Here is a 13,449-nt window from a genome sequence, read left to right as displayed (position 1 = left end):
TTATAGATTACGCTGTCGATTCTTTTTGAGTACTATCGACGTAAAAGATCGATATTGGCAAATATATCGAGCTAAAAAATCGATACCAAAAGTACTCACTATCGACCGCAAAGTATCGATATTTACTCAGTACTCGATATTTCGTTCTAACACTATTCACAACAGCAGTATCTTTAACATAATTTCTGTCTATAACCGTTGCCTAGTAACGTTGGAAACTGATTTCTTAACAACTTCTGACCTCAAAAATTTCTTAACAACTTCTGACCTCAAAAATTTCTGCCGTATTTTACGAATAGAACATGTCCTATTGGGCAATAGATGAATTGTTTTGTGGCCGATACTTTCTGTGTCCAATGAGAAAGCTGTATTTTGTCACGTAAATATCAATGTGTACTTGATTCATGTACTTTGCAAGCATTCAGTTTTTATTTTATCGAATAGCTATTGTGTATATATAGCAATGTAAAAAAACGATTAGATTTTGGGAAACGCAGATCAGTAATTTTAAAATATTCACATTTCCAAAAAAAATCAAATATGGATTTTTTTCAAATTTTCGTAATTTTATCTGAAATATCAATTGAGTACATTTTATGTACTTATATTTTAGAAAATGCCTACTTACTCCTTGTTTCTCGGGAACTCTCATCATATTTATGCCTCCGAACCCTGTCTTTCATATTTTCTCTAGTTAGTTCACATGTAAGGCGTCGGCGGCTTTTTCCTATTGAGAACATATCTAAAACCGACTCCTCCACACTATATTGGAAACATATATATATGTATATATATAAATAAAATATGTTGTTGCTTATGCAATAAGTATTTAATATGAGTATATACTTGCTAACTATATCTGAATCTTTAAATTCAAGTGGCAATTTTTTTGAATTTGGGTACATTACAGGCTCTACATCGCCACTTTTTCTAGGATCAATGCACGGTATTTTCTCGGGTCTAACCCACTTAATTTTTAAATCACTTTTAAACGTTCTCGTACTGGGTATAAAACGTTTGATTAGGGAGACATTTCCTTGGCAGGCAAATCTATATATTGTGTTCATAGCTCAAACTTTAACTCAATGTCTATTAGTATTTAAAGATTGTATTTTGTGTTAAGATAACCTCAAAAATAATAATTTTGATAGCACATAAATGACACATGACAGCATGACCACACTGAAGAAAGCAAAGCAAACGCACAAGTCACCAACCATGAAACAACCCACCAATCCTAAATGATTTGAGAAGTTTGTTCAGTTTGGCACCATGACATATTAATGACATTTGCATTGTTAGATGACTCTCAGGTCTGTTTTTTCGGAAAGATTTAAATCAAAATCCGTTTGTTTTAACATTAATATGCATTTATATAACCATCATTATTATAATACTTAATATGAGTTATACTCCAATCCATGTGCTTTGTAAATTTATTTTTTATTATTATATTAACAACATTCAGAACTTAAACAGTGCTTAAACAGAGTTTATAAAGCAATGACAAAATACCATTGTAATATGATACTTTTACAGTTAGTTGTACATATGTTGACACTTTGTGATAAATATTTCTTAAGAAAGTGAATCATTTATATTCTAGACACACAACTGAAAATTAAAAATTTGTTTATTTCTTTTGTTCGCTGTTTTGTGATTAAAAAAATATATATTACCATAGTGAGCATGCTTATATAAGCATATTATATATATATATATATATATATATATATATATATATATATCATTATAGATATATATATATATCTATGATGGTGAGCATCTTTATATCATAGACTTAATATAAAGCAAAACAAGACCTGTACTAATTGTAAGCAACAAGCAACAACATATATCAAATATATATATATATATATATATATATATATATATATATATATATATATATATATATATATATAGAATTTTGTGATATGAGTGGAACGAATATTAAATGTTAAATATGAACAATACAACACTCAGATTTTTAACACACACTTTATTTGATGATTACAGACGTTTCGAGACCATGGTATGCTTCATCTTCAGTGTAATTTCAAAACAGTTACTTATATGTATTAAAAAATGTGTAGTATATAAGTAACTGTTTTGAAATTACACTGAAGATGAGGCATACCATGGTCTCGAAACGTCTGTAATTACCAAATAAAGTGTGTGTTAAAAATCTGAATGTTCTATTGTTTATATTTAACATTTAATATACAGTAGAACCTCGATTATCCGGACCTCGGTTATACGGATTCGTGATTATCCGGACTACTAACCACGACTAATTTATATGCATGTACATACCTACAATTCGAATTTTTGCAAGATTAATCCTGCAGTATAGTATATGTATGTAATGTAATCTAAGAAAATATATATGTACATACATAATTTTGAATTTCTTAATAAACATTATTTTTGTTGATATCTATGTATGTATTTGTTATTTTTTAAAAATACACAACATTATTCTTCATACTTTCAATTATCGATGCCTGTCGACAACAATTAGTCCGGTTAATCGAGATTCTACTTTATACATATATATATATATATATATATTATATATAAATATATATATATATATATATATATATATATATATATGCATGTATGTATGTGTATAAACATTCGATACAAAGTATGCATTCATATTTATAGTTATATATTTGTACTATATTTACAAGCGCATATAAAGTTATATTTCATATATACTATTGAATATTATACCATACTTGATATATCAAATAAAATTTTATTTTATTGTTTTTAGTTAAGTATAAATGTAGTGTTAGAGCTTCAGTAAGAGTGAGAGTTCATTTGTTCTTAAGTGCTCGTCATCAAGGTGAAAACGAAAAGAGTTGAGAGAAAGAGTAGAGTCCACAGAAGAGGAGGTATTTTCAGTGAAAGGAGTGCTGAGACAATAACTAGGTATATTCATAATACTTTATAAAGTTTTGCATTCTTGATTTAGTTCTTCTTCTGATAAAAAGAAGGGCACCATCAATTGAACAAAATCATATACTTCACATTCATCTTCATTTTCATGTATATGTACTACTTCTAACGGCTCATCAGCTGAGGTTTTCAATAAAATCTGTATATAAATTGAACATGTATATATATATATATATATATATATATATATATATATATATATGATTGAATTCTTGGAGGGCGTAACATCAAGTAAAAAATATTGAAGTAGAGATTTTTGCAACATATTTATGGATTCTACTCTTTATTTAGTTTAAAATTAATTTTTTTTTATCCCAACATTAAAAATACAAATAACACATATAAGCAGTTATTTTTATAAGGTTTAACAAAATGATTTTCACTTTACTTTCGAATTGTAATATAAATATTAAAATTTTATACTTAAATATATATTTCAACCATTATTTTTTACTAGAGAAAATATGTGTACGGCTGACACAAATTAAAATAAAGTTATTATACTATATAAAAACTATAGTCGGAACATATGGGTTTGAAAAAAAATCATACTTTTTATTGATGTTGTGCCCAGGCATCAAATATCTGTGTATACCTAGATACACATTATTATACACAGGAAATAAAATTTATTTTTGTAATCTATTGTTTTTCAACAAGATCATTATTATAACTTGCATATAATCTTATCTTTAAGAGAATTTACCTTTATTGTCCAAACTTCATTATTGCAGTGCAGTTCTATCACATGCATGGCACCTCTGCCTGGATAAACGTTTTCTAAAATGCATTGACCCTTATATTTTGTATCTTTAGTCGAAAATATAGCGATTTGGGAAGCCAAAACGCATTGGGAAGCGGTCAAAATAGATAATTTTTGACGGTTTGAATCACATGTTGCGTCAAAATCAAAATTTTCAATAATGATTTCTACTATTTCTGATAAAATGCTTGATAATCTTCTACCTAAAACAATGAACTATATCAATTTTATTTACATATTTGACTAAAGAAATCTATTAAATAATATCCAACAAATGGTGTACTAGTTGTTTAATCGTATTAACTAAAGTAAATCCGAAAGGGGATTTTTTACGTACACTAATAGTAGCAATATGCACACAAATTAAAACTGAACTAGTTGTAAGCAGCATTTTGCCTTGAGGCAATAAGAATTTTTCAAAAATAATCTTTATTTTTTTTACTAAAAACAAATCAATGCAAGTTTCAATTCCTATCTTTACCATCTAATTCAATTTTTTATTGGTATCTTTTAAACAAACTTATAATATCTGAAATAGCAAGGTACAAGGTATAGGAGTTTTTATAACTAAACCACTTCGTAAGCGTTGTAATTATTTTACGCTTTACGTCGTAAGCACATACAGTAGAACCTCGTTTATCCGGACCTCAGTTATACAAATTATAAGCGATTATGTACATAGCTACAATTCGAATTTTTGCACGATTAATGTTGCAGTTCAGTATAGGTATGTAATGTAATCTAAAAAAAAATAAAGATTTACGTACATAAGGAAGTTTTAATTTTTTAATAAACATTATTTTCGTTGATATCTATGTATGTTTTTGTTCTTTTTAATAAATGCACAACATCATTCTTTATACATTTAATTATCCGGATGACTATCGACAACAATTAGTCCGGTTAATCGAGGTTCTACTGTAATATCTTAGAATGTCCGTTAGAACCATGAACTCTATCCCGAAACAAAATTTCATTAAAATCGTAAAAAATATAACATTCAATTACAAAGAAACGTCCCGGCCGATCTTTGCCAAAATTAATTAGTAAGTTTCTAACTAATTTATTTCGAACTGTTTTTGAATTGTTAAAATCGGTTGAGAATGTTTAGAAAACGTGGACGAAAAGCTTTGGACTTTGCTGCTAATTCTAAAAAAACGGTTCGACAGTAACTCGCGAAAAGCTAATCAATGCGAAACCTTATTGAGTTACCTTGAATGGCTTTACGTTTTTGAAATCGGTTTTTTTGAGTATACGTCTACGAAAGGTCAGTTTTCGGCGCACATACACACAGAAGAAAAAATATAATTTTGACGAATTTTTAAAATTAAACGACTTGTCGTAGGGCCGTAATATTTTAGTATGATCTATAAGACTATGGTTCATTCAAAAAATTCATAAAAATCGTCGAAAAAAATCGGCCCCGCACGATTCCCAACCAATATCTTTCAAACAGTTTTTTAAATTTTAAAAATCGATTCAGAATTGCGGGCTAAAACGTGGACGAAAAAATTTTCACTTTTCGGCGATTTACAAAGAAACGGCTCAGCCAATCGTCGCACAGAAACGCTAGTCCTCATCGAGATACATCGAAAGGCTTTTAAATTTTTGAAATCGGCCCAGCCGTTTTTGAGAAAACGTCGATTTACGGCAAAAAATCTATTTATATACACACACACATACTTTTTTCAAATTTGGTCTCATTCGATTCAGAATGGCTTGAAACGTCAAGAAACATAAAATTAGCGAATCGAATTTTTTTATTAAAACATAAACTTCTCCTTCGGGAAGTTAAAAATAAGATTTTCCTCCGTGCAGCATATTTTATAATATTTTAGTAATAGCAATTAAATAGGATAGCGGGAATATAAGATATAAAGTAGATGTTATATTGAAAATAGAAAAATAAACAAATTATACTGAAATAGATCATTTTTGCTTTGCACCCTGATTATTATTAGTATTATACAATATTCATAACCGTTATTTTTACCTCCTGACAATCTTTTCAAAGTGTCTTCTGATCCCGCAATTCTAAAGAACTCTTTGCTAAACAGTTTCAAATCTTTTATCACTTGATCTGTTGCCCAGTCTGGCATTTTCACATCTTTGTTGGATTGCTACAAAATGGAAAAATTATTTGCACATCGAACCAACGCAAATTTATCAATTCACTGTAAATTTTAGGGTAATATAATGATTATATTATATTATATTTACCATTGATTCTAAAGTGAGAAGTGTGAGCCACAATTTTTTTGGATTCTGTATAGAATTTGCACCAAATTTTTTTACTATTGCTGCCAAAGATTTTGATTGCATACGTTTTATTGAAGCAGAAAATTCAGGTGTTTTTTTCTTTAATTCCTTGAAAAATGCTGGACATTCTTCTTTATTAAAAATTTTGTATACTGTAATTATTATAACTTTATATTAAAATTTTTCAAATTTTTATAAGGTCAAACAGAACATAATTTATTTTAATACCTGATCAGTTTCATTACAGTAAATTGTTGCTAGTTCATCTTTTGTCCAATTTTTATACTTGTCAACTTCCTGCAAAACGTAATTTTACTTGAAGATAAACATTGCATTTTATCTGTTAATTACGAAGAATTCGGTCAGATAGTTTCCCATCAAAACTAATATATGTCACGAGAATCTTAAACTACAGACAAAATAAACAATTTAATGAGAAGAAACGGTTTAGCTGATATTTGCACAAACTTAATCAACAAGGTCCCGAATTGCTGTGTTTAGAAAAATAAAAAATTTAACATTTAATTGTAACGGAAAAAGTGGATCGAATTATATAATTTATATTAATCCCTATATATATATAATATTGGCCTTTAATAATAATAATATAAGTACCTTTGAAAGAAAAACTATACTTCAACTGTTAATTTCAAATAAACGACTCGACCTATTTTGGTTTGATACCATTTAGCGTTTAAATAAATAAATTTATTATAGTTTTAAAATATTAAAAAAAATTCAACAGTTAATTACAAAGAAATGGCCTGATCAAAATTTACAAAAAACGAATGAGCATGATTTCTACGTGATATTTTACTCTTAATTACAAAAAAAAGCGGTTCGACCGATCTACTCGCAATCGTATAATGAACTACAGTCGATATTGAGTTTTTGAGAAAATGCGTATATATATATATATATATATATATATATATATATATACATGGTCTGTTCAAAAAGTACCCGGAATTACTAATAATTAAATTTCGCGGGTCTGGAGTGTCTGATTGTCAAAATTTTTTTTTATTGTGTTGGTATACATGCCCCTAAAATATGATGAAATTTTCAGCTATATTCACTGTTTACTTTGTCTGTGGTAGTCGACGTGTTTTTCTGAGCTCGGCGATTTTTACAATGGAAGAATTGAAAAAGTCAAAGAATTTGTATTAAATTTTGCGTAAAAAATGAAATAAAGTGTTGCAAAGTGCAAAAATTCACCAGATATGGCTCCGTGTGACTTTTTCCTATTCTCAAAGTTGAAGAGACCCATGAAAGGACGGCGGTTTTCCTCGATTGAAGAAAATCGCCGAGAGTGCTCAAGGACATATCAAAAAGTGAATATCAAGGGTGCTTCGAAAATTGGAAAAAACGCTGGCATAAGTGTATTATATCTGGGGGGGACTACTTTGAAGGGGACCACATTAATGTAGACGAATAAATAAATATTTTTTTGAAAAAACGAAAATTACGAAAACTTTTTGAACAGACCTCGTATATATTGATGAGTTATTTAGAATCGGGCAGTAACACCAAGTAAAAAAAAACTAAAGTAGTTCTGAAATACTTGTTAAAAAATTGTTAAAAAATAATTAGTTTAAATGTTCCAGTTATTTATAGCCTGGTTTATCACAGTGTAATAGTGTAGTTTATTTTTGTATAATTAATTTTCTTTTTTCCACTGAATGACGGTCTCGATGAAGACGGAAACGTATGGATAAATAAAGTATTTCAGAACTACTTTAGTATTTTTACTTGGTATTACTATCCGATTCTAAATAACTCATCAAAATATATATCAACACGAAACTCACAAATTTCAATATATATATATATATATATATATATATATATATATATCTTCTATATATATAAAAATAAGTCGGGTTTTCCTTCCTGACGAAATAACTCCAGAACGCACGAACCGATTTCGACAATTATGCATTCATTGAAAAGTTTTCGGGCTCAGCAAGGTTTATAGCTAAGAAAATTAGTTGTGCATGGCATCGTGCCTTAATGCAAGCTACTGGAACTTCACGCACCGTAATTAAAAATTCGAGTAATAAAAATAATCAATAACTGTTTTAAATAATTTCAAATAGATTATCTTCTATATATATAAAAAAAAGTCGGGTTTTCCTTCCTGACGAAATAACTCCAGAACACACGAACCGATTTCGACAATTTTGCATTCGTTGAAAAGTTTTCGGGCTCAGCAAGGTTTATAGCTAAGAAAATTAGTTGTGCATGGCATCGTGCCTTAATGCAAGCTGCTGAAACTTCACGCACCGTAATTAAAAATTCGAGTAATAAAAATAATCAATAACTGTTTTAAATAAACTCAAATAGATTATCTTCTATATATATAAAAATAAGTCGGGTTTTCCTTCCTGACGAAATAACTCCAGAACGCACGAACCGATTTCGACAATTTTGCATTTGTTAAAAAGGTCTCAGGCTCAGCAAGGTTTATAGCTAAGAAAATTAGTTGTGCATAGCATCATGCCTTAATGCAAGCTGCTGGAACTTCACGCACCGTAATTAAAAATTCGTGTAATGACATTAGTGAGAATTATCAGAATTATGCTTGGTTAAGTCAACGAGCAATTCTTGCCGCAAAGAATAATGATGTACACGCTCTGAATTTCACCATTCAATCAAAAATTGCTGGCGATTTGGTGACATACCAATGATTCTGACTGGTCTTCCGTTTGACTTCAAACGATTGCAATATCCAGTTCGCCTTGCGTTTGCAATAACAAGTCGCAAAGCCAATCGCTTAGTGTTTGCGGGATAAATTTCTAATAGATTATTTAGAAAATCATTGTTTTTCACATGGGCAGTTAAACGTTGCCTGTTCACAAGTTGGAAAACCATCCGCTTTGTTTGTGTTAACGTCAGACCAAAAAACAAAAAATGTTTACCAAAGATCACTTCTATGAAACGGATAATTTGCGGATTCACTTTCATTTACTTAGAGAAGTTCAACTAAAAAACACTTCATTTTTGTAATCAAAATGAATTCGTTACTGTTGTATAATAAAATCAAATTTTTCTTTTTAAAATATAAAACAAGCAAAAAATTTATTCATCTTTCTCACGAAACCATTTGGTGGCGAAACGGAGTTCGTCGGGTTTGCTAGTATATATATATATATATATATATGTGTGTGTGTGTGTGTGTGTGTGTGTTAATTATTACCTTGTTACATAAGCCAGCGGCTATGACCAGAGCTGTTAATTCGCAAATTTCATCTTTTGTTGAGCAAATTTTAAAATTGCTTTTATTTATATCAGAAGTGTTCCAGCCCAATGCAAATCCATAGGCATCTGCCAAGAATCGACCAGTATTATAAGCCATCTCAACACCGTTCTAAAATAATTAATTGTTATGTGTGGTTTATGATCAATAATCATCAATACATTTTGCAATTTAAATTGTATTTTATACAAGCATATTTTTTGAAAAATCCTAATTTTTTTTATTAAAATCTTAATAAAACAAGCGTAGGTCATATTAAACTGAAAGTCGTATGAAAATATTGCTATCAAATAAAAAAATATACTTTTTACCTCAATAAATTTCATTTTTACCCCATTTCGGTAATTTACCTCCGTTTTCCAACCGCTACATTGAAAGATAACTCAATAAATACAATTTACTTTTGTGTTAAGATTGTCTATTTGGCTTACAATATTAATAATAGTGTTATTAACGACGAAATGACAAATCAATAATACATAGAAAAGCAGATAAACAGCTGGAAGATTAAATTCATATCCATAAAGCACATCGATCGAATATTTGCATGCACGTTTAACAATGAATAGTAAAATTATATTAATCAACAAATTTCATTGGGTCGAATCATTTATTATTATTTATGTCATATGGTGACAGATAATATCAATAAAAAAAATGCTATCATCATCAGCTGATATTTACTTTGCTTCCTCGCGGAAGTTTTCAAGCGGCGCCTGCTAACGTAAGCGATTTTGCTTTTTAGTTTTCAATCAAAATATGTAGTTTCTGGGTCAAAATATATTATTATGTACGATTTCACGCATACAATATCTATTGTATTAATTTTTTACACAAAAATATTCAATTGCGTTATTTTAAATGATCGAAAAAACTTTTATATTTGAATTTTAACTTACAGTTGTTAAAGCGTTTCCAAAATCTGTCTGCAGAATTTGGTAAGCGCCATCATAATTTTTTGGCACGTGTTCCGCTTCAGTTACAGTCTAAAATAAAAATGATTTTAAAATAATACATTTGAAAAGCTGATATATGTAAATAATAAAATATATTTTAATATTTTTCATATTTAAATATATTAATATTATTAATTTATACTTACAACGAAAACATGTTTTAATTCTGCTTTACAGTATTGCGTCAAAACTAAGGGCACTAAAATAATAATAAGTTCCGAGAACATTTTTTTTAATACAAATTATAATTGCTAGTTCATACGTATTTCGTAACAACAATCCAAAGAACAATGTCTTGGTTCTATATATACTTTTCAAATGTTTGTTAACTTAGGATATGTTATGTAAACAATTTAGAAAATAATACTTAGGATATGTTATGTAAACAATTTAGAAAATAATACACACATCCTGCTATTTCGTATAACAATATGCTGTTAATATATGCCATTATATTAAAAAAGGTTGTGTATTTCCTGTTTATTAACAATATTTTTACATATGTTTAAATATGTATCAAGGTGAAATAGTTTAATGCTTTAAATAATTTTTTACAAGATCCCTATTAAAGTTGCAAGTTGCGATAAATAAGTATGAAAAATATGAATCATCTAATAAGTGGTATAATAATAAAAAGTGTAAAATAATCAAACTCAACCTTTAAAGTTGTTTGTGTACTATTTAATATATGATTATTAAATTTGTGTATTGAAATGGAAGAAGTGCGGTTCAATGGCATTCAATTTACTTATTTTTAGGTAAATACTAAATCATCTTTGTCTAAAATTATTATTTGTTAAATATATAAATTATAATTTATTCCATATAAATAAGAAGCATTAAATTCAAATGTTATAATATAAATGAAGCGACTTCTGACAACAAAACAGAAAAATAGGTTTCAATTCCAAGCTTTTTATATTGAACTCTGAAAAAACTAATTTTGGAAAAATGGACTTATTCATGAACTAGTTGAACGTTTTAGTATATTTATGTAGTTTTTATATCACCTACAATGAGGAAAATTTATTCATACAATAGACAGGTTAGTATTTTATATTTTTTATTGAACTAATGATTTAAAATATAATAATCTTATATAAGATAAGAAATATAATTCTTATAAAAAATTAGTCAATCTTACTTAACTTTTATATATACTTTAATACACGTAATCACCACCTTTAATTAAATTGAATATCTTATTGCAGTAGCTCTTTAATATATGATTAAATTCGATCCATCAGGTGGTGGAATAGCATCAAATCAAATTAAAAGTAACTACACAATTTAACTAAGGAATGGAATAAGCCCCTTTGCATATGGCACAATTTTAACTTTTTAAACATGTGCTGTTTTATTACATGTATCTACTATTTTATTATACTAATCTTAATAAAAAATAGTTTCACTAGCGTAAACTAATTCGGCTTTGAAAAATTAGATTTTTTAATACTGGGATATGTTACCGAAATATAGAGTTCACCCTGAACGATGTACGATGCATTTAAATTATTAGAAATATCCACACGCTGATTATTACTTTATTTTGAAGGTTTCAAAAATGTTACTGCTAGACAGAAATAAATTTGTTGGAATAATGAATTAGTACACAATTGCATTTTTAGTAAACAATCGAAACTCAATCGGACTAGATACATAGTTCGAAAACTTGTGTCTAGTGATAATGCAATATATAACAGAATATTGTATTTTCAATAAAACTTTTTTCTTTTGATAAGATCTCTTAATTAGTCAGTATAATTCGTTGATTTTCAAACAAAATAGAAATGTGAAATATCTATAATCGCTTTTTATCATAGTTCTTTAAAAAAAACAATTATTTTAAGGGTTTAAATATATATCAAATATAAAAATATTGCTTAGTATTTGTAACGTACAATGTAAAATATTATATTCTTAAATTAACTTGAATTAATTACTTCATTACCGATTTTTTTACATAAAACACTTACAAGAAAAAATACTTATATATATATATATATATATATATATATAACATTTAAATGAAATTTACATGCGATCATATATAATTAACATTCTACAAAAATAAATTATGATTTACAAAAATGTGAACGTATTAAAATACTAAAAAGTAGCACGTCAATAACAAACTCACTTTAATATAAACATTTCATCCTTGTTATCTACATAGTAGGATATGTACATATTACGTGATTTATGTAGTTATAAAAATTGGATACGTTTACTTATATGATAATTAATCTTAAGTCCGCAATTTAATTTTAAACTGATTCTATGATCAAATGATCCTTTCAATTGGAGCGAATTCGTCAGCGATGCCTATTCAAATAAAATAGCACACTCTCAAATGCGTTTGATCCATATTTTATAAAAATGATGCAATTTTTCAGACATATTTATTTAACATAAACGATTTTTCAACAAAATTTCACGCTTTCGTGAGGTTGCAATTGAAAACAAACATTACGCGCGATGTAATCGGGCGCGATTGCATTTAAAAATATGAAAAATGAAAGCAAATGCAACATCAAAAACGTATTTAAAACTTCAACACGCCTATTTCTAAAGTTCAGTTACAATCGACTGTTTTTGTCGCGTTTGAATATCGGCTGTTTTGTATAATCGTAATATAGTAAAATAAAATATTATCAATAATAAAATAGCTATTAAAATAGGTTAGAAACAAATCCCGTATTTAGTTAATTATTATAGATGCGACCTTTTTATATGATCAAGTATTTCTTCGTGTTGACTAACAATTAACATCAAATATATTTTTTTTAATATTCTTACGTTTGATGATTTTCGCATATATTTGAATAATTGAAAAAACATTCGATTCATATTTACAATTTGTTGAGGTTATTTAGAAAGGCAGACCAGACGTTTTAGAGATACGGGTCAATAGTGCAAAAGAAGGGCGCTTGTTAGCCTAAAACAAATATTGGACTTGGTTAGGAATAAGATTTTTTAATAATATGCAGCATTATTTTGTTTTATTAAATTTTGATGTTGTACCTGTATATGAAAATTTTTATAATTCACTTCCAAAAAACGAACGTTTTTCTACATGCACGGATATTTTGAATATTGTTTGAAGATTAAAAATAAAATCTTTCGTGCTATTGCGCAAGAAATTTTATAGTTTGTGAAGCAAAATTTAAAATAAGTAAATGTTAAATCTTTTAAACACGCTATCGAAATTTAAACTTTTTCGTTTGATATTGATATCAGAA

The 13,449-nt window shown here is 27.8% G+C and overlaps 1 protein-coding gene across 1 annotated transcript; it reads right to left on the bottom strand.

The window, feature by feature from the left end:
- Positions 1–620: 620 nt before the first annotated feature.
- Positions 621–1,195, bottom strand: LOC113375274 (28S ribosomal protein S15, mitochondrial-like). Its single transcript, XM_026615215.1, has 2 exons — positions 847–1,195; positions 621–762 (listed from the first exon to the last, which is right to left on the bottom strand). Exons 1-2 carry the CDS (start codon positions 1,065–1,067, stop codon positions 621–623), a joined length of 363 nt encoding a protein of 120 aa, XP_026471000.1. The 5' UTR covers positions 1,068–1,195.
- Between the last annotated feature and the right edge of the window lie 12,254 nt (positions 1,196–13,449).

This window comes from Ctenocephalides felis, unplaced genomic scaffold, assembly GCF_003426905.1.
Source record: "Ctenocephalides felis isolate EL2017-DRISC unplaced genomic scaffold, ASM342690v1 CF-g0.4_SCAFFOLD_01886, whole genome shotgun sequence".
NCBI classification, from domain to species: domain Eukaryota; kingdom Metazoa; phylum Arthropoda; class Insecta; order Siphonaptera; family Pulicidae; genus Ctenocephalides; species Ctenocephalides felis.
Note: the sequence above shows the minus strand (reverse complement) of the source record. Positions and strands in the feature narration are given on the sequence as shown.

Coding starts and splice junctions, on each gene's coding strand:
- LOC113375274 (XM_026615215.1), bottom strand. CDS start 1,067: ATGAACACAATATATAGATTTGCCTGCCAAGGAAATGTCTCCCTAATC. Junction 763..846: donor GATTCAGATATAGTTAGCAA/GTATATACTCAT, acceptor TTTCCAATATAG/TGTGGAGGAGTCGGTTTTAG.